General features: G+C 41.2%; 1 protein-coding gene across 2 annotated transcripts in view; it reads left to right on the top strand.

Annotated features, from left to right (window-relative positions):
• The first annotated feature begins 978 nt into the window (after positions 1–978).
• STAM2 (signal transducing adaptor molecule 2) overlaps positions 979–20928 on the top strand; it is a 28118-nt gene continuing 8168 nt past the window's right edge. The window contains exons 1-8 of one of the 2 annotated variants that reach the window (XM_075511301.1): positions 979–1241; positions 10607–10691; positions 13637–13712; positions 13941–14036; positions 16856–17002; positions 18690–18759; positions 19509–19695; positions 20553–20647. In XM_075511301.1, the coding sequence (XP_075367416.1) occupies positions 1202–1241; positions 10607–10691; positions 13637–13712; positions 13941–14036; positions 16856–17002; positions 18690–18759; positions 19509–19695; positions 20553–20647 (796 nt within the window). In that variant the 5' untranslated portion in view covers positions 979–1201. Of the gene's footprint in view, positions 1242–2105; positions 2231–10606; positions 10692–13636; positions 13713–13940; positions 14037–16855; positions 17003–18689; positions 18760–19508; positions 19696–20552; positions 20648–20928 lie in introns of those variants that run through there. The other variant, XM_075511302.1, reaches the window with a different exon arrangement.

Genomic DNA, 20928 nt, shown 5'->3' with positions numbered 1-20928 from the left:
CTAACAGAAATACAGCCGCTGTAACGCTGCTGTGCCTCACTTTTCCACGAGTTCTCGTGTTGAAGAAGTCAAAAATAGGCTCTGACTAATGCGCTGACACTACCGTGATGATGACTAAGGCTCACGACTACTCCGAGACACGGCTCTAAAACGTATGACTGTGCATATTCCAAAAAGCACATGGTGCTGGGTATGAAACCACTGACTCACAGCCCGCCTGGCGTGGGTGAGTTCATCTGAAGTCACATCACTCCTCAGAGAAGGAAGCTCGTAGCTCCCAGGTTCCTGCAAGCAGCTGTTGACGGCTGCCCACGGCGGGTACGGGCCCAGGTCTCAGGTGTGCCCAGAGAGGGGCTTTGTGGGGAGCCTCCCCCCCCGGTCTCACAGCCCTGCCTGTGTGGCTGTGGGGAAGGCGGCATGCCCTCCCCGCCCTCGGGAGGGCCTGCACCCGCCTCAGCTACACATCCCCAAGCCACACTCCCCACAAGCCGTACCCTCGCTAAGCCATACCCCTCCAGACGTACACCCCCAACCGCGCCCGCCAGCCGTCACCTCCTCAGCCGCACCCCCCCCAGCCACGCTCCCTCAGCACCCGCTGCCGGGCGCTCCCTCCCCGCCCTCCACCCCTCCTCACACCCACTGAGGCGACGAAGCCCGTGCCCTCGGGCAGCTTTTACAATCGGGTTTTGACACCGGGAGGGAAACACGGAGCGGTGGCGGCTGCACGGGAAGAACAGGGAGGAAGCGGAGAACAACCCGCACCGCCGCCACCGCCTCAAGATGGCGGCCCGTAACGTCACGAGCAGCCCACAGCGCCTCCACCCCGCCCCGCCCCGCCCAGGAGAGGCGGGGACGGGGGCGGGGCCTCCGCGCGGGGCCGCCGGTAGCCCCGCCCCTGCGAGGCCCCCGGCCGGCCGGGCTGCCCCGGCGAGCGCCTGACGCCGCCGCTGCCCTCCCCGCCTGTTCCCGCCCGTCCCCGCCCTGCCGGGCGGTACTGGCGCCCTCACGCACCGCCCGCCCCACCGGCACGTCGTCGCCGTCCTGCTGCGGCCTTTGCTCCGCCACACGGTCAGGCGCGGCGGGGCGGCCTCGGGGGCCTGAGGCGGCGGTCGGGCGGCGGTGGCGGATCAGGCGGCCGCTGGCCCGGGTGTCTGGGCGGAGGAACGGGGGGCAGTCCGGCCGGCCGGCGGGCGCTGCCGAGATGCCGCTCTTCGCCCCCAACCCCTTTGAGCAGGACGTGGGTGAGCGAGCGAGCGGGACGGCGGGGCGCGGGGAGGCCGGGCGGCGGCGGCGGCTGGGCCCGGCTGTCCGGTGCCTGCGGCGCGGCGGCCTCCTCCTCCTTCTCCTCCCCGCGGCGGGCCCATAGCTCCTGAGGGAGAAGGAGTAGCGACGGCCGGTGGGAGAAGCCGCGGTTTCAGGCCTGCTGGGTGAGCAGCCGGTCCGTCGGGCCCCGGAGCCGCTGGCAGCTGCTGGCAGTCCCGCCGCGAAGCTTCAGGGGAAAAGCGAGCTGCCGTTTGTGACAGGACCCCGCGTACCCGCGCTCCGTGCCGCCGGCCCGGCCTGCCCCGCCCCGCGGGGGGCTCGGGGAGCGCTGTGGGGCCGGCCAGCTGCTCCAGCCCGGCAGCCTCAGGCCCCGTTGAGCCCCGTTTGCGCTCGGCAGTTTAAGGAAGTGTTGGGTGGGCAGTCATGCTGTCACTTCTGAAAGTTCTACAGCTGCAGTCTTTGCGATGTCTCATTACCTCCTGTCTTTCGCGTTACGCTGCTGGGTTTGCTAGGTTTGGGTGGAGTTAAGTGGTATGTTAAGCTTGTCCTTTTGGTGTAGAACTCAAGGGTGTAAACCAAGTCTATTAATGCTGATAGGAACCCATTTTTATGCCTCTTTCGGTACCAGATGCTAAGGCATCGTCTGGAGGCTGATTTGGGGGCATCAAGTTAAGCCTGAGCTGACATTTCTTCCCATTAGAAAACCATCAGGCAACTTTGGCTGGAGTTGGTGCCATCGGCAGGGTGAAGACGATGACTCAGTTGTTTTGTTTTGTGCTTCTGCTCTGTTCTTGCTTTCTTGAGCATCAAACTTGTTCTGTGCATTGCTTTTTTAGTTTGGTTTTGTTTTTGTGTTTTTTTTTTTTTTTAAACAATGTTTGTTCTGAATCGAAGCACTGGAAGAAGCAATTAAATTAAGCCAGATACCAGAGTCAGATTTACATTTCTTGTTATACTGGAATTTTAGGTAAGAGAAGAATTGAACATTCTTGGGATTTTTGTCAAGGCCGGGGATGTATGCAGATGGAAGAGGTTGTTGTGAGTGCTCATATTGCCACACTATCTCTTTTTTGTTGAGTATAAGTTGCGCTGTTTTCTTAATGTGTCTGCAAAGTTTGTGTAATAAAAGCATTCCCTTTCTTCTTTATCGTCTCACAAACCATCGTGAGATTTTTAACGTTGGCCTGTGATTGAAATGAAAGTAGAAACTTGCCAGACCAGCTACGCATAGTCCAGTTATTTCAAATACCTTGTGAAGTTTTATGTGTGTTTTGCCAGACTTACCTTTCACATGGCTCTAACTAATGTGTTTGCACAAGTGAAGACGTTTTGAGCTGGGGACTCTTGCAGTTGTGCAGAATTCTTTGGCAAACCAAAATGCTTCAAGAACTTTGAGACTATAGTAGTTCAAAAGTGGCAGCCTCTTCACTTGCAGTTTCTTAAATTTTGCCTTATGTATACTGAATGTAACTGTCTGCACTTAATACAAATAAACAAGTGCAACAGAATAGGAACTTCATAATTATTGAGGCTAAATCTTACAGTCCCTTGCCAGGAAAAAATTCTGTTTGCCATTAGGAGCTTTTTAAGAAGTCATGAATCCATTGTAAATTAGGCCATCCAGAAAACCAAATTATCACATGTGGATGGTCTGTACTTTAACTCGCAGTATTTATGTGAGTGTTTTTTCACGCTTTTAATATGCATCTGTCAGGATTTAACTTTCTTACATTTTGATTTCTTTTTCATTTAAAAAAGAAAAAAGGTACATACCAAGAAAATAGTTGAGCCCAGCTGATGGCCTGATGCTACTGGAAAGGAGAGCACCTTTTCCATGGTCCCACCCACCCAGGTTTTGGGGTTTTTTTTTTTTTGATTCACCATTGAGCTGATTCAACTCTTTTTGGCAGAAAACTAATTTTCCAGAAGAAAGTATTTGGCTTGTGAGTTGGATCATCTATGAAGGTGACGAGTTTGGAAGTTTGGTGACTTGAATCTGCTCAGTAAAGGCTGTGAAATGGCAGTGAAAAAGAGGAGCAGGACACCCCTGCAAGGTTAATGGGAAGAACAGGACCCTGCTTTTGTTAGCAGCGAGCAACGAGGCTGATCCAGCTCTCTCTTCAGACAGCATACATCTAGTATTGCTGTTTTCTTGGGGCACCTCTAGAAAATGTCGATAAGCACTCTTTTGCTTTGCCACAGCTGGTTTTGCTTTCTTGGTTCTAAACCCGTATGTTTGCTTTTCAGCAGAGCTGCGCAGAGTCTTAATTCCTTGGCATCTGCTTTGGTTGCTTTGTATACAGTTGCAGTGTCACAAGATTAACCTATGGAGTAGTGTTTTAGAGGAGTGTGGTTTCTTTCATCTGTTTTTCTTATTGAGAGGATACCCCAGAACTTCAGTTCTTTAGAGTGTTAGAAGCTTTTTAATTTCCTGTCTAAATCTATTCATAGTTAGTTCATATGCACTTGCTGTTTTCCCAGCGTTGTCCTTCCTCTCAAATAACCTTCATCTCTTAAGTAGTTGCTCCTTCAATAGAGAACAAGCCTATTCCCTTTCATCTTTTGTTTAGTTAGCCTTCTTGCATAAGGTGTTTGACGCGATCAAGGGAGTAGGAAGTATTTTTCTGTGTAGTTTGACTGGCATCCAGAATTGTACACGATATCATGGATCGCTGATAACTCGTATGATAGCATTTCACATTTCCTTGTGCTTTGCTGAAATGTTTACCTGGTGTGTTTCATTCTAGGACTGTATTTGCCTTTTTGTGGCTGCCTTACCTTGGTGGCCTGCATCCTCTTGTGCTAGAACTTAGCGTACTCGTCATCCTCCTCTTGTTTCCAACCGCTGAGCACTTCCTTTCCAGGAGAATCTTTTATTGACTCTGACTCTGTGAATTTGCATTTTGTCCTGCTAACTGTTACCTTTTCTACCTAATCCAGTCCTCGAGGGTTTACATTTCCCCTCACATTATGTTTTAGCCTTTCCTTTTATTGATGATACCTTCCAACTTTCCACTAGCTTCCCTGTAAGACCCTTACCCTTACTGTCAGTGTCAGCTAGGATATATTAATATTGATTTCAAGACTGATTTTTGACGCATTTGGGAAGTAAACTCTCCCCCCCTCATCAGAGTGCTTTATGTTACTTGTAGAGTGATCCAAGAACTATAGCTAATAACTTGCAGATGGCATCCTGTGGAATGTTTCTCTGCAATCTGAACAACTGATGTTGGATTAGCCTTTGATAAGATGTCCTTGCCTAGAAGAGTAGCTGCTTTCTGTCACAACTCACCATGTTTCCCCTTCATTTCTCAGTCTGTAATAATTCTTGTCTTCAACGTTTGGTCTAAAGTCTTGCAAATGTTTAAGGGCAAGCTAACTGAGGTTTTTTTGGGTGCTGCTTGGCTGCTTCTTTTTTTTCACTTCTTTAAATGTAGGGACTGTATTTTCCAGTCTTCAGTCCGTGGCTTTACCTTGATTTGACTGATCAAAATTCCTAAATTCTGAGCCTGCAATTTTATGGCATTTCTTTCTCATTTTTGAGATTATTACTTGTCTGTTCTGCCAGCCCTGCCTTGATTATTTTTTTTAATATATCATAGCCTTACTTTTTTTGTTTTTAATTATATTATTAGGGATGTTTTGTTATGTAATATGTGACTCTTGGTAACTTTCATTTTGGTGCTTTCCAGGCTTTAGAGTACAAGTCTCTGTTAATCCCTCCCTAGTCTCTTCAATGTTTTTTCTTGTAGTTTGCAGATTGTCTGACAAATGGAATTGTTTGCTTTTCAGGTTATTGGCCAATTGACTCAATGAAACAAAATGTCAGACTCACTTTTTAAGCAAAAATTGTCTCTCAAAAAGCCACCTCAGTGAACTGGATTTACACTCCAAAAAGTTATTTTAATATTCCACTTTGATCCAATTTTTTTAGAATATACTATTCAGTGACATGAAGAGGGACCTGGGATCATTACAAGTAGGGCTGCCTTTTCAGCAAGGACCAAGTGGACTATGCAGCATTACAGGAAATGCAAGTCATATGACTATAGTGTCATCGTGTCTATAATCACTAATTAAATCGAAGCTAGAAATTTCTAATTTGGCTATACAAAGGCAAGGCAAACAAATGAAGGTGCGTGGGATTAAATTTCTGGTTTTCATCCATATGGCTCTGCTTTATCGTCTGAGGAACAGCAGTCTAGAGTAGTCCTCAATTTTTTTGTCCTTCACTTTTCATATATGAACTCTGTTTTTACATACTTAGAATGGCACGGGTAAAAGTTGAAATACTTATCTGCAGACAAGATTTTATTTTGCATAGCTTCGGGGGGCAAATCAGTCTCTAGAAAACTTCTATTTTAGTGATCATAGTCTTTAGCAAACACCGTATCAAATTGAGAAGTTCTTTGTGCTAAATCAGTGCTTGAGTGCTTGTTTTTCTCTCTGTTTCTAGCATAAAAATTGGCACAGGTGGGAAAAAAGTTATGTTCTAGTATTTTATTTTTTTTAAACTGCCGTTATTTGGCATTGGTGGCAAGCTTGGCTCAGGGGAATTCAGGACTGAAATAACGAAGTATTTTGCAAGTTTGAAGGTCACATGTGCTAGGCAGCATAGAGGTAGAGCTGTCATCAGACCAGAATTGCTGATTCCGCTGTGTCAGTGTCAAATGCTAATGCTGTATGTTAAATGGGATATAGATTTCCAGCAGCAGCGGTCAGTGCGAGATTTGTGTTGTGTAACAGTGCGATATACTTTTGGTAGGAATCAAAGTGTCATGTTGGTTACCTTGGCAGAGATTTCCACAGAACTTTTGGGGTGCCCGTATCGTGCTTGGAGAATTCTGGGGGCTGCGAGGTTCCTGCAATCCCTTTTCTTTTCTTCCTTTTCACGTTTCTGCCTTTTCCCAGTTGCTCATGCTGTTTTTCTTGCTTCTTGCCATTGTGAGTATAGGTAGATCCTAGACATATCTGCAGAATTCTCAGTGTTGTATTGGAAACGGGGTGTGTTCCTTTCGTATTTGCAAACTTGAGGGATCCTAATGCTGGTTGTGTGTTGCTGAAGATGCAGCAGGCCTTGAGAGAGGTGCTGTATGGAAGCTGCAAGGTATGGAGGCTGCCAGCTCTGCCTGGTGTTTCCAGGCCTGTAAGAGTGAACGTGCAGTAGCACACTTAATTACGAGTGCAGATCTTTGACATTATGCCAGGATCTTTAGAGACTGAGGACTTGATGTTTGAAAAGATGTAAACAGGGATCCTTTTGAGGATTGCCACATGTTGCCCAGTTGCAGTCCTCGTAGTATTTTTTTTTCCTGTGTTTCAGTGTTATTTATGTGTATTACCCATGCCTTTCTTGCGATAAAGGGGAAAAGAACTAGTGCAGTTGGGCTGGAAAGGGTGATAATAAAAACTTAATAAAACTTAAAATGAAATGTTAAAGGAATAAAGTTAAAAGTTCAGCTTTCCTTTCAGATGCAGCAGTCCTTCTGGATGTTGTGTGGTAGAGGGAGGGTCCTGAAAAACTTGACTTTAGCATGCCGTGGTGAAGCATTACTTCTTTTCTGGAAGAGCTGGTGACAGTGTTTTAAGGCAGGAGCTTGACAAGCATTTCTTCTTTTGGCAGTAAGATCAGTAAACAGTTCCCATCCCCTTCCCAGCTGCTCATTTTAGTGCTCTCTCCTCTCTTGTGTTGGCATAGTTTTTCACGCAGCTGCATGGCAAATCAGATCAGGGAACTGATCCAGTTAAAAATGATTAATTGTGTTGGTTTAATTCTTTGTGAGTTTTTAAAAATATAGCAAGCAGCAGTAAAAAGAAGCATATTTTGCTTTTATTGTTATTTCTATAAAAGTAAGTTCAAGTCTTAGTGTTCCTTTATTAATTGGAGGACTACAGAGTCTAAGTCTAGTCATTTTTTTTTTTAAGTTTTTTTAAAGTTTATATTCTCTTAGCACTGAAAAAATCTTGGAAAATGCATCCTCCCACATCTGTTTCTTCTGATCAAAGTCCATGTCTCAGCATCTGTGAAGTAGTTCTCCTTCAAGATTATTCTTCAGCTGGAGCTTGTGTTAAGCAAAAGTCCAGATGCTGGTAAATTTGTCATGCTGGCAGGGAAGAAAACCTCAAAAGTTGTAAGAGTTTGCCGTAGGGCAGCCTTCATATTTTCACCGGGACCATGTCTGCTCCTAGAACAGGCTGTGTAGATACAAGAGGAGGGAGCGTGCATTTGATATGCCTCCACGTACGAACGTGCTGGCTGGGGGAGAGGAGGAAAAGCACGGGAGCTGTGAGTAAGTAGTGTTAAGCGTTAATGGTAGCTATGCTGTTCTTCAAGGTGTACAAGGTGTGGAGTTGAAAACTTCCCTGTGAAGCCTGGTAAGCGTTAAGCCTTCCCGTTGACAGTGGAAGAGTTGATCAGGATAGCATGGGACATCATCTGTCATGGCATGCAAAGCTGATGGTGATTTCCTGTAAGTGTCCAGGAAAACTTCAGTACATCCTCTGGCAAGCGCTTTTGAGTCTTTGGTAGAGGGCAGAAGTGACACCCGTGTCTACTAACAAACACCATAGAGGGAGGAGAGCTGCTGATGCATCCCGGCAGGCTGAAGGAGCTGGAGCCCCACAGAGCTGCACCACTGCGCTTGTTTTACCCTGGTCCTTATCTGGCACTCTTAGTGGGGATCTTTTTTTTTTGGATCTGCATGACAGCATGTACAAAGCGAGGTGCTTCGTTTCGCACTGTTTACGCTGCAGGGTCAGTTTACAAGCTTGTATTTGACTGGCTTGTAAACAATGAAAGTAATTTTAATTTCCTACATATTTTTGTCCAAGAAACTATTTCAGTTTGTTTCTTTGCTGTGGTATTTTAGAAGAGAGTGCTTTTTACTAGCAAATCAGATAGGTGTGTCCTCTCAAAGCATCTTACATCTATATTGTGGATGCAGTTGTCTTTTTAAATAACTTCTCCAAAAGTAAATTACCCGATTTGATTCGTTTCCCATTTTAAAAGGCGAGTTGTGGAGTAAAAGTCAAGGGAGTGGAGGAAGAGGAAAGTTTGAAGGTCTGGGTTTGGGGTTATGGGGCGTATGAAATGCAAAACAAAGCTACGACATATGACAATACCTGTCTTGAGGCTTGCTTCACTACTTGTGCCCACCCATATCAAAGTGCTCCAGTGTCTCAGCTGAGCTTGCATCCTCCTGGGTCAGTGGGCGTTGCTGAGGCCGGGAAGAGCCCAAGCGCAGCATTGGCCACTGCTGTTCGTGGTGTTTTATGGTTCTGAAGACTCGGGTGTGAAACACAACCTCAATTTTTCCTGGCTTCCATGCCTTTTTGTTGACATACCACCATTTCTTACTGTTTACTGTTAGCTGCTCCCTCTCTGCTCATGGAAGAGGGGGACCTGCAGAAAGAGGTATCTCTAAAATACTCCAGGAATTTCAGAGGAGAGACAGGTTTCAGACTTTCAGGTTTCAGTGGGATTAAATAATGTGCCCAGTCTGTTTTATAGGCATTGGTGCTATTTGTCATTGGAGGGCTGGCTTTATATGCATGGCTGATGGCTGCTGTCATTTGATGAGATGGATTAATTTGACTGACAAGTTTTGATGGGAGGATTCACACCACTGGGGATGGAGACGTGCAAGGTGACGCTTTTCAAAAGCAGTTTTAGCTGGCAGAACTTCGTAGGAAACACCAGGCCGAAATTGTGTGCACCAAACATTGTGTTTGCGGTTCTTTTGTGATTGTTCAGTACTTGGGGTTCACCTATCCAGGAAATGTGCATATAGGGATTGTTTTGGTTTGATTTTTTTTTTAAATAAATTGAATGTTAAAGTGTTTAAAATTGCAGGCGCTCATTTATTTTCAAGAACAAGTGATGAATTTTGTCTTAGTATCCTAAAAATATTGATGTACTTAAAAGAAAATTTAACAATTATCTCTTTTCTGGGTAAGTTTTTAAGAAGCATTGTGTGGTAGGAGCATGCTTTCAACACAGTATTTGCTTCCTTTAAATAGTTAGTCTAGATAACCTATGGCCAAAATTGCAAATTTCCATTCCTCCTTCTTGGTCTGCTTTTACATCTGGAACAAAAGGTTTTTTAGGGCCACCGTTGGCTTGCTATGCTTGCATTTTCTTTGTGGAAGCCATGCTGCTGAGCTAGCCCGAGTATTGTTGCAACTTTTAACTGCAAAACTAAGTAGTGAAGCTGATTATCAGAGAAGATGCTTAATTGCGCACATGAAGTTGGGCTTACCCTGTGGTAGTATTGCTGCCAGCAAACCTTGTAATTTTGGAACAGCTGCTATCACAGAACACCATCACATGAACAGTGAGTGACCATTATGTTCTGCTTTAATCTACTGAGGAGTCTTTAAAATACTCGTTCCCAAAGGGATTCAGTGGCTTCTCTTACCGAAGTAAAATTCTGTAAAAGTACTGATTATGATATTGCCATGATTATGAAGTGCATTCTGATGGGATTAATATATAACATAAAAATCTAAAAGCACTTATCTTTGAATTTAGTTAATATTTTAAATTGGCAGGTTAAAATTAAATCCTAAGGCAGCAAATGCAATGTATAAAATATTTAATTTGCTGTTTATAAGCTATTTTAATAGAACTGTAATATTTACATGTGATTAAAATAACATGGGTCTAATAAAAACTTAAAAGGAAAGCACAAATAAATAACATTAAGCCTTATCAGTTAATATATAGAATGATATGCTGCAAATATTAATTAGGGATACATTCTTTGACAGAGCAGTCTGTTTTTTGTTGCCCCCTTCTGTGTTCTTTATTAATCCTTCCATGCCATTTATTTTTCTCAACACTTGCTGTGGTGTTTAGATTTCCTGAAAAATCTAGTAGAAAAAAATATTTTAATAAGTGTATTGAATGAGGAGATAGCTTTCCTTTAGAGTCCTAAAGAGATTTTTTTTTTTTCTTGGAACATCTGTGTGAAATATTTAATGGCATGCAAATGTTGGAAGACCTTGAGCAAACTCTAAACTAGGGCTGTGAGTTAAACCTGGAGTAACTAAACAAACTGTACAGAAGCAGTTTCTTTTTCCTTATTTACAACATCACACTTCAAGAGTTGTTTCTATTTTTGGATCTTTTAAATACTCATCACGTCTGTTGGTCCATTGCTGAAAACTGTACACAACACTTTACAAGATAGCAAGAATTAGTGCTAATCTGTAGAAGACACTGCCTCTCGGTATTTTGTATGGGGAGTCTTTTTTTTTTCTGGTATGACTGAGACAGTGTTTGTTGACTAGAATCTGGACATAATAGGGTATTACACTTAATCGATCTTGTTTTTCTTTATAGAAAAGGCTACAAATGAATATAACACCAGTGAGGACTGGGGGCTTATTATGGATATATGTGACAAAGTTGGAAGTACTCCTAATGGGTAAGCTGTATCTCGGCATTACAACATGTAATTTCATGTTCATGTAAAGAAGAATACTGTTTCAGAGAGAACGCGTCTCAAAATGCTCAGCGCAGTCAGCTATGCAAAAGGTGCTACCAATCTGACACTTCTGCAAGCTCTACAAATATATGTAGTTGGCTTTAAAATTCTTTGAAAGAAATGTTCCAACAGGATTTCTAGTAGAGCAATTTGTGTATGCTGAGTGCATTCCAATTTTTATGGAGTTTTGCACAGTAGACCAAGTTATTCATATTTAATGATCTTGCATAAATTTCAAGAAGCAACTGTGCCAGTAGGAAAAAGTGAACTAGTTTCTTTGCAGAGAGTTATCTAGCTAGAACAGTTAGCTATTTATGATGAGAAATTTGTCTGTGTTTATTCATTAGGAAGAATGGGACTGATGGAGGAGAAAAGGGGAAAAAATGGGGACCAAAATACAGATCCATTTGAATCAGTTTAGCCTGAGTCGTAATACTGAAACATAAGTGGTAGTGCAGCGATCCTATAATGGCCAAAAGTATTTGCTGAATTTGTAATCTTTTTGAGTGGTAAGATGTTTTAAATTTTGAAGTAAACCTGAATTAGTGCATAGGCTGAATTCTTAAGTGGTCTTAGAAATTTTATCAGTTATATGTAATGTTTAAGATTACTACACTGAGAAAGTTCTTTTTGTATTAATTACCTCCCACAGGGAATAATAGCAAATCTATTCAATATGGAAATCTCTAAAGATTTCCTTAAGGAAAAAAGTGTAGAATGTCCTTTGAGTCCTCCTTTCTTAAAAATCTCTCTCTCTCTCTCTCTCTTTTTTTTTTTTTTTTTTTTTTTTTTTTTTAGTGCCAAAATACTTTTGTAGAGGGGACTGTTTTAAATCCACTTGTTTTGGGGGAGGGGAGATTGTAAAAAATTCAGGGTTTCTTTTTGTAATTACACATGCAAAATATATAACTATATATAAAAATATATAATTAAATCTTAATATATACTTTTGTATATACAATAAAATCCTAAATTCTGAATTTTAAATGCCACTACTGCTAGCATATTTTACTTCAGTATTGTGTAGTTTTCTTCCCTTCTGCCCTTCACTAAGAACCATCTTCTGACAATAATAAATATTGTTGCCTACCCTTAAATAAATATATAGCTTAACAACAAGTATGTTGACTTTGTTGGACTGTTTGTATATTAACTATGAGCAAACGTACTCAATATTAGGACTAAACCCATACTTCTTGGGCTGCGTGTGCATCACCAAGTAACTCGGCACGACAGGGCTGGAGTAGTAAAGCAGAGTGGTTGGTACTGAAGCCACTGCATCCATCCAATTTGCAGCTCAGGGTGTTGGGGTCCCCGTCCCCCCCCCGCTTCAGAACAGGTTTAATCTTTTCTCCTAAACTTAGTATCCACACCAGCATTGGTGTAAATTTGCAGATCCTGTCACTGGCTCTGACTCTAATGACTCCTTGAGAGGTTGGAGCAAGTTTGGTGTGCACAGAGGAGCTTCTGGCTTAGTGTCTTCCAAAGTGAAATTAATTTGCGTGCGCAGAACTCCACTGTGAACTAAACGTGCAACATGTGGGAATGATCAGAAAATTTGTTTCAAAACCAGACTACTGCTCTAAACCAAAATGTGAATATAGATGCAGCTGCTTATCTTGTTTAATATAGTGGCATAAAATCTTTCTTGCTACTGTACACACAATACATTGAAACAGACATCTGTCTTTTACAAAACAAAACCTTGAAACAAACATATTTTTTAATGTTAACAGTGAAACAGTTTTGGTTTCATTTCTGCACAGACTCTTTTAAGCTTTGCCTAAGGTTGCAATTCCGTGACGACTTTAAGTTGACAGGAGAGAGAATTTGCATTGAAGAGGGTTGTCAAATATTTCCTCTAGCCCATTGTGCGATGGATTCCTGGTGAATCTGATCTCGGCAGTGATCTGGCTGAAAACTAACGTGATCCAGGCACTGCATGGCTGCTAAAGCCTCAATCAGGAATGGAAGGGGACTGTATTGCCATAGGAAGGGACGGTAGGCGTTTGGTCCACTGCTTTCATCAGTGGCTTTCACCTGTGCCTGCATAGAGTGACCAGGGAACCAGAGCCTTAGTGGTGAAGAGCACAGGTTGTTCGAGCTGAGATCGCTAGGCAACGTGGAGAAATGCAGCCTTGCGGAGATGTTTCTGTGCTTTGATAATATAGCAGCTCAAGTATACTGCAGTGATATTACTTGTAAAGCTAATCAGCTCTTTACATAGAGATTTCATGGGTTTAGGGGCTTCAAAATAATAGTTAATGAAGCCTTACATATGCCTCAGCCCATGTAGCTGCTGTGTGCCTTTAATGCTTGTTTTAAGCATGAAACTCCTTAGTAGAGTAACATTTAGAGTGCTAATCATTATTCTATACTTATCTCAGATTTTGCTGAAACAAATGATGAAATCTTTATGTATCCTTAGTGTCTTGAAAATGGGATCCAAGAGCTGACAACCTGTGAGCATGATTTTTAAATTAAATCCAAGAGACCCTTTACAATAGTCCGTAAAATAACGATGTGTTTAATCATCACTGCTCCTCATTCTTTTTTATATGTAGACATTTTTTCATTGTCTATTTCAAATCTATTCCCTCAACTTAATGGCAATTGCTCCCTTTATGGCCTGTCAGCAGTTTTATGGAAATTAATACAAAATGCCAGTGTAAAAATGGAGTCTATTCCAATCCAATACACATATAAGAACAAACAAGTTGTTACATGTTTTTTCTAGACTAGCTCTGGGAAAAGTTTAGGTTAGGTTACTTTTTTTTAATAGACCCAGTTTTGTTTGCTTACCCAGCTTGAGTATCTGGTATCATTCATTCCGCAGATCATGTCAGTCACATTTATTGCTAATAGTTTCTTTGTTCCTTTTTCAGAGCAAAGGATTGCCTTAAAGCCATCATGAAGAGAGTAAATCATAAAGTTCCCCATGTGGCTTTGCAAGCGCTTACAGTGAGTAGACTATCACTATTTTCAAAAAATACTGTATTTGTATTGGTTTATGTGATGCAGCTATTAAATGTGTACTAATCAATTAATACCTTTATATATCTTCAGTAGAAGTCAGTGAGAGTGTGCATGCTGAACAGAGGATTAAAATTAACTCTTTTTATGTATGCTTTTATTTTGGATTATTTTCATTGTTGTTATACATTTTCACAATTGTTTTTCTGTTGTCAGCTTTTAGGGGCCTGTGTATCAAACTGTGGAAAAATATTTCACTTGGAAGTATGTTCTCGCGATTTTGCTAGTGAAGCTCGAGGTATAATAAATAAGGTAATTTTTTATAACCTTATGTACTGAGGGAGAGTTATTTGGTAACTGCTTTGCTTTGTCTCAGCATAGCAAAGAATTGGAAAAACTAATGTTCTAGTTAATATGCATTTTCTAGTTTTGGTGCAATTGCAGATACTGCTGGCTGTTTGTCTTATCACTGAAATTCATGTACTTTAATTTTTACTATGAAAATATAGTGTATTAAAGAAGTGACAGGCTGATAATACCTGCTCCAAATTTTTAAAAAATTACACGAGCAATTTTAAGTAAAATCCGTGACTCTTCCTAAGCTCAATTAATTTGATAATGGTGAAGGCAGCTTTTCTTGAAGAGAGTTTTCATTTGGCTTGAATGAAATTCATGGGCTGAAGTGTAAAGGGAAAACTGTGAGAAAGTTAAACTACATTTTTACAAGGAAAAGGATAAAGTCTTCAGACAACTTTCTTAATTTCCAGAGATTCTCAGAATGCTGAATGAGTAGGTAACCAAGAAGGGAAGACCTAAGTGGTTAGGGTCAAGCAGCTGATGGGATCTAAATCGGGACGTAATGAATTGAATAAGCAGAAACAGCTTTCCCCTCATTACTACTCCAGTTGAAGACAAAAATGGCTAATGGGTTAAAAAGAAGTTAGTCTTCAAATGTATGGGAGGCCTGGAATCATCAGAGGTGGAGCAAAGCAATTAAGGAAACTAATAAAATTGCTGGGAAGCAAAATGAGTTCACAGCTCTTCTGTTTCTTGCTTTGTATGGAAAAATAGGTCTTAAAGTCCTCCCCTTTGTTCTCATTAGCCATGGTCCATTCTGAAATAGAACATTGACTTTCGTGGTCTGACAGCACTTGTGGATGTAAAAACAAACCTTTAATCCCACTGAAGAATGGTCTACTGGAGCATAATTTATTTTGTTGTTGAGAAATACTTACGTTTTACCCACGTCCCTGGCCCACTTGGAGGAATAATCTTCAGAGGGCAGATAAAATTGTACTTTCTCCTTTTTCTCCAAAAGAAAATCAGTTCAGATAAGTGTAACAAATGTCTTTGTGCTGATAGTGAGCCTATCAAGCTACATCTCTTCTTTCAATTAAATGCATGCTTGAGCCCAAACTTGTCAACGTTCTTACTGTTCAACACATGTTTACATGTGGGGCCCAGGCTTCCAATGTGATCTGAACTACACTCAGATGAGAAATCTTGGCCATGCACTGCATTTGTGCAGTCCCAGGCTCTTATCCAGACAAGCCAAGTGAAACAGATGTAGGTGAGCCCAGCAGGCCCCAGAGCCCTTATTCACCAGCAAGTATCCTGAGGTTAGTTTGGATGCTCTGGGTTCAAACTATAGTCTTTTCATTAACTGTCAACAAAACCAGAAAGTGTGTGGAGTCCGAAGTGCTTTGGTCCGTGTTTTATGCTTGTAGTGTTGGCATGACCTTCACATATATTAGCTGCTCTATTGAAGAATTGCTCTTTTTGCACCAATAAATTTTTTTTAAGGCTATTACACGATTACAGGATTAAACATCAGCTGCTGTTAATGTGACTGAGGTATATTCTGAAGGGTATTATTTAGCAATACAGTAGAGTAATACATGACTCTGACCTGCTTTTCTGAAGGTGGATTATCACTTTGGGTGAGGTTGTTAGCACATAAAATTTGCAGTGTTGAATGAAATCAGTGGTCCTATGTGGATTTAGAGTAGCCGTAAATCCTGTGGATGAGGGTGGAGGAAGAGGAGCTGTAGAGGCTCTTTCATGTGAGAGGCTAGAGAAGAATGTGGGAGCCAGAGGAATTGCAGGCAGAACGTGAACCTGATCTTGGTTTGCCCCCACTGCAAGCATCTTCCTTTACCAGACTCTGTCCTTGCACCTCAGTTCCTATTTCAGGAGCTAATAGTATAAACTGTCCCATGAGCTGGTGGCACTGTACCTAATGCACAGTTCCTTTTTGTGAGAGAATCTGAATCAAGGAGGCATACCTACATATGTATATACAGAGGTGGTACAAAGATCATTTTTTTTGTGAGATCCTGTCACCTGAGAAGTCAAAAGGGAGAAATGTGTTCTGGCATCTGAGGAGAAGACAGCAGAGGCCATAAGAGGTAGGGAAGGGGTATTGTCTTGTGGGGAAGGACAGTATCTTATATTAGACCAACTTATGTGGTTGGGAGAGGAATAACAATGCAAATTAGAAGTTATGAAGAGAAAATTGAGGTAAAATGGAGGGTAACTAACATAGAGGTGCAGAAAAGTTGGGGTAAGTGTGGTAGGTAGCCTCAATTTCTCCAAAACTGTTGAGGTGGAAACATGGCTAACATTTGAAAAGTCAAAAAGTTTGTCAGTCTTTTTCCTTAACCATTCCTTAACCACCTAAAATTGATTCTGCTAAAGTAACAGCAGTATAGGTAGGTGAGCTGCCTGCAAGATCTAAGCTTTGGCTGTGCAAGAGAATTTGCCTCAGAGGATTGCTGTAAGGGTTGAAGGAGCCCGGATTTAAAATAACCAGTTGTTTGGTAGAATCGGGGAAATCTGAACTACCTGCAGTCTGTTGCTGCATTGGGGTAATGGTGTTGGAAACAGCTATGCCAGCTTTCCAATGAAAGGATGATGCTCCAGAAGCTACGCATGCTATCTGTAATATCAGAATCATTGTATAAAAACCCATATATTCTGGGGTCTCTTTTCTAAATTTTCTTAATCAAGACAATTATTAAGGATATTTATAGTAAAATAGTTTTGGTAATGAAGTTTTACCAAGAGGGAACACCTGTTTCTGTTCATTTTGAGGTACAAGCATCCCTTTTTAATGCAATTTTGTCTTCTAGGCTCATCCAAAAGTATGTGAAAAGCTAAAAACTCTAATGGTGGAGTGGTCGGAAGAATTTCAGAAGGACCCGCAGTGTAGCTTAATATCTGCAACTATTAAATCTTTAAAAGAAGAAGGTGTAACTTTTCCTGCAGCTGGATCGCAGGTAAAAGCTGATTTGGGATACATGGTACTGTTAGGTTCACTGTTCCTGGCAGTGAACCAAATGAAAAGCTGTCCAAATGAGATCTTTTGTGCTTTCAATTAGAGGAGAATAGGATCCTTGCTCTAGTTTGGTTGCCTCCTTATGCTGAGGTTCACTTCTATTCATTCTGCTTTTCTTATGTCCTTGCCTTCCTAAGAAAAATAAGAACAGCCTAAAGGCTATTTCATGGTGCCCTGATGAGTTGTTTCATTTTAGATCCTTCTTTTCTTCCGATCATTTTTAGAGCTTCATTGAGCTGTCACCACCTTAAATCGAAGCAATTCTACACCCACACTTTGTACTTGGTGTTTCATGGTTCTAATTGCTGACTTGGAGCACATACTTTCCTTTTTCTTCAGAGTCTCACAAAACAAAGGGCAATATCTGGAACTGAGACACTTTTGAAGATGATCTGTGCTATGCTTCCCTTCTCCGAGTCCCCGTTTCTTGTTCATGCAGTTACCTGTCCATGTCAGGAATTGTCCTGGCTCTGTAGTAGGTGGGGTGCTCCGATCCCTAACCTCACCCTTTGTATTTTACTTCTGGTGGCGTATTATGCCTAATCTTCTAGCTGGCAGAGATGATGGCAGGTGGTTTTTTTCCTGTGCTTTATTATTGATGCTTCTAAATATTTTCATGTCCATTATGAGTCAGATGAAGATCAGTCCTGAAAATTAGCACTGCAGCTTCTACTACGTACTCCTTACATGAAGTTTACTTTTCTCTGTATTAAACACAGAGAGGTTTTTACTTTTACAATCTTTCCTTCCTCCACAAAGATGTTTTTACTTCTAAATCTAGGATATGTGTTAAAACATATGGCAGAAACATGGAAGATCTAGAGTACTGGCAACCAATTATGCTTCGTTTCCTACAAATACATATAAAATGACATCTTGATGTTTTTACCTCATACATTTCACTTCAAACAAGCAAAGCTGAGGTTTCTTATTACTTGGTACACTTGTACAGAAGTGTTTTCTAGGACCATTGATAAGTCCTAGACATGGCTAGCGTCTGAAACTAGGTTCTTCATTCCTGGTACGTGCGGGAAGACTTCCTTGTCAGAATGAAAACTCTTAAGAATGATTTCACTGTGCTGTTGTGGACACTCGTATTACTTAAGTCAGCAGCTCCCAACTTGATGTACATTTGCTCTTCCTTCCCACTGTCCCACCAACAGAGACAGAGGGTGGCTTTTTGCTCTGATATGGAGAGACACCGCCCTTTTCAGCAAGTCCAGCTGCTGCTTAATAACTTGGGTATTCGCAGACGTAGGACTCCAAAGAGCTTTTCTTCCCTTTTGAAGGGAGGGGTGGAGGACAAAGGTGGAAAGAGCAGTCATTTAAATGAGTAGTCTCACTTTATTAAATGAGACTAAAATAATTATTTAAATGAGATCAGTTCTTTAAATTAGATCTGATTATTTATTTTACTTTGTTCCTTGCTGAAAACAAAATAAAACCTGGCTGAGATTCTGAAGAGGAGTATTTTTTTCATTTAGAAGGTCATCTTGATTCAGTAATGAAATACTACAGTAAGGCAGCTAACCAGGAACAACTTATTACTAATTTTTTTAAGTATATAATTATAGAGCTTTCTTTTTCCTTTGTAACCTGAACTTATTCTGTTGTTAATACATTTGCAGGCTACCACAAATGCTGCTAAGAATGGGTCATCATTAAGTAAAAACAAAGAAGATGAAGATATAGCTAAAGGTAAATTGCTAGTCGCAGCCTTGGGTTAGACTTGTGCTCTAGAAGTTTTGTTAAAACGCATGAAGGAGTCATACTCTCTTCTGCTGCATAGAATTGAAAACAAGGGTGCAGCAGGCTGGGAACTAATACACTGTATAATTCAAAATGGTATGAAGGTGTTTTCTTCATGGATGAGGTTTTGGGTAAGATATATTCTTCCCCATCACATAGCCATTAGCATTGTTTTGTGGCTGCTTTCTCTCCAGAGAGTTTGGTCTTTTCCCTTCTGCACCCACGTGTTTTATTTTAGCCTTCATCTTGATGCTTTACAAAAAAAATCAGAACATATAAATGTTTTATTCTTTCTCCTCTTTCTTGGATATAGTTACTGTTGTTCAGATGTCATAGTGAAGAATTTATCAGTATTTCTGATCATGCTAATGATGCTACTGGCATTAGTAGTGTGTGCACTGCTTCAAGTAGTGGCCTGTACCATGAAAAGCAGAGGGTTTTTAAAATGCTTCATAACTTGTGTGTGATTACGTCTTGTCTTTTTTAATCCTGGTGCAGGGCAGATCCTGTTGAAATGTGAAATATGGCTAGTAGTTTGGGGCAAAGATTTTAAACTTAAAATATTACAGAAGAGATACTGACCATGTTTATAATACAGCAATAAATATTTTTCTTTTTTTTTAAATTAGGAAAGCAAACTGCCTTTGTATACAGGGATTAAATATACAAACTTTTTTTCCCCCCTCCCCTAATTGTAGCTATCGAATTGTCTTTGCAAGAGCAGAAACAGCAACAAATGGAAACTAAATCCTTGTACCCGTCTGCAGAAATTCAGCAAAACAATCAGAACTCGAGGAAGGTGCGAGCTCTGTATGACTTTGAAGCCGTCGAGGACAATGAGCTCACCTTCAAAAGCGGAGAAATTATTTTTGTTTTGGATGACAGGTATAATATATACTCATATGAAGGTGCCTTTATGCCAGAACTGTTGTTTTCTTAGGGTAACAATTTTTTCCTCTGATGCTTTTTTCCCCCCACAGACATGTATATTGTCACTCTGGCCTCCCTCAAATTCCTTTATCTTCCACTATTCTTTCCATACCCCAAGTTTTTGACCTCAAGTCATTTTTGGTGCAGGGAGAACCTCACTGTATTACATTGGGTATTTCATGCCATGGTGTAGGTCCAATTTGTTTGTAGTTTTTAAGATAAATGTTAGTTGGTTATAACATATATCATAAGGATATGCATATGCATTTACAGTGCTAAATTCCAGCTAATTCCAGAAATTGTTAAATCTCTGGCTATCGACATCACATTTGCTAAGAATAAAACTGAAGAAAAAATACTGAGGATAATTATTGTTGTTATCACCGTTGCCCCAATGATAGCTAAGAAGCAGAACTTCTTCCCTGCTAATGCTGTTCTAATTTAATAGACTGTGACAGGTCAATTATATTTCTAATGTTAATCCCCACTTGTGTACTTCTTGTAAACTTTTAGATGAAGCTATAATGAATGGGCTATCATCTAATCAATCTAAAGAACTGAAGAGTTGTGTTATATTTTGAGTCACTGCTACTGAAAGATTTTACTTCCCCCAGTCCCTCCTCTTCTCCTCCCCCCACCCAGCTCCTGTCTTTGGCTTTGCTCTAATCTCTACAAATGTTCTCCTTTGCCTTTATCGGATACACAGGGAAACAGTGTATTAGATATCACAGGTTTTCTGTCAAAAGCCCAAAATACGTTGCTGACACTAGCGTTCATGTTCCGAGTTTTGTAATACATCTTTATTTCCCCAGTGACACCAATTGGTGGAAAGGTGAAAATCATAGAGGAGTAGGACTGTTTCCCTCTAATTTCGTGACTTCTGACTTAAGCGTGGAACCCGAGGCAGGTAAGTTAGCTACTAAAAGCTGACAGATTATTTTAGAAAAGTGGGCTTATGGTGGGACTACTAATCAGCCCATCAGCGAAATAATTTCCTGAAATCAGCCCAAGGAAAGAATTGAGAGAGAAATCCTGCCCTTGTTTCAAACAAGCAAGCAAGCAAGCATATACCACTGCTGTAGCTCACTTCAGCGATTTCTATCTTCTGATTCTCTTCCAAGTTGTTACCTTTTTCCTGTTACAGAAATTCAGTTCAATTTACCATAATTCTTTGTCAGTAACATATTA

This window comes from Mycteria americana, chromosome 9, assembly GCF_035582795.1.
Source record: "Mycteria americana isolate JAX WOST 10 ecotype Jacksonville Zoo and Gardens chromosome 9, USCA_MyAme_1.0, whole genome shotgun sequence".
NCBI lineage: Eukaryota > Metazoa > Chordata > Aves > Ciconiiformes > Ciconiidae > Mycteria > Mycteria americana.
This window is presented reverse-complemented; position numbering and strand designations above follow the sequence as displayed.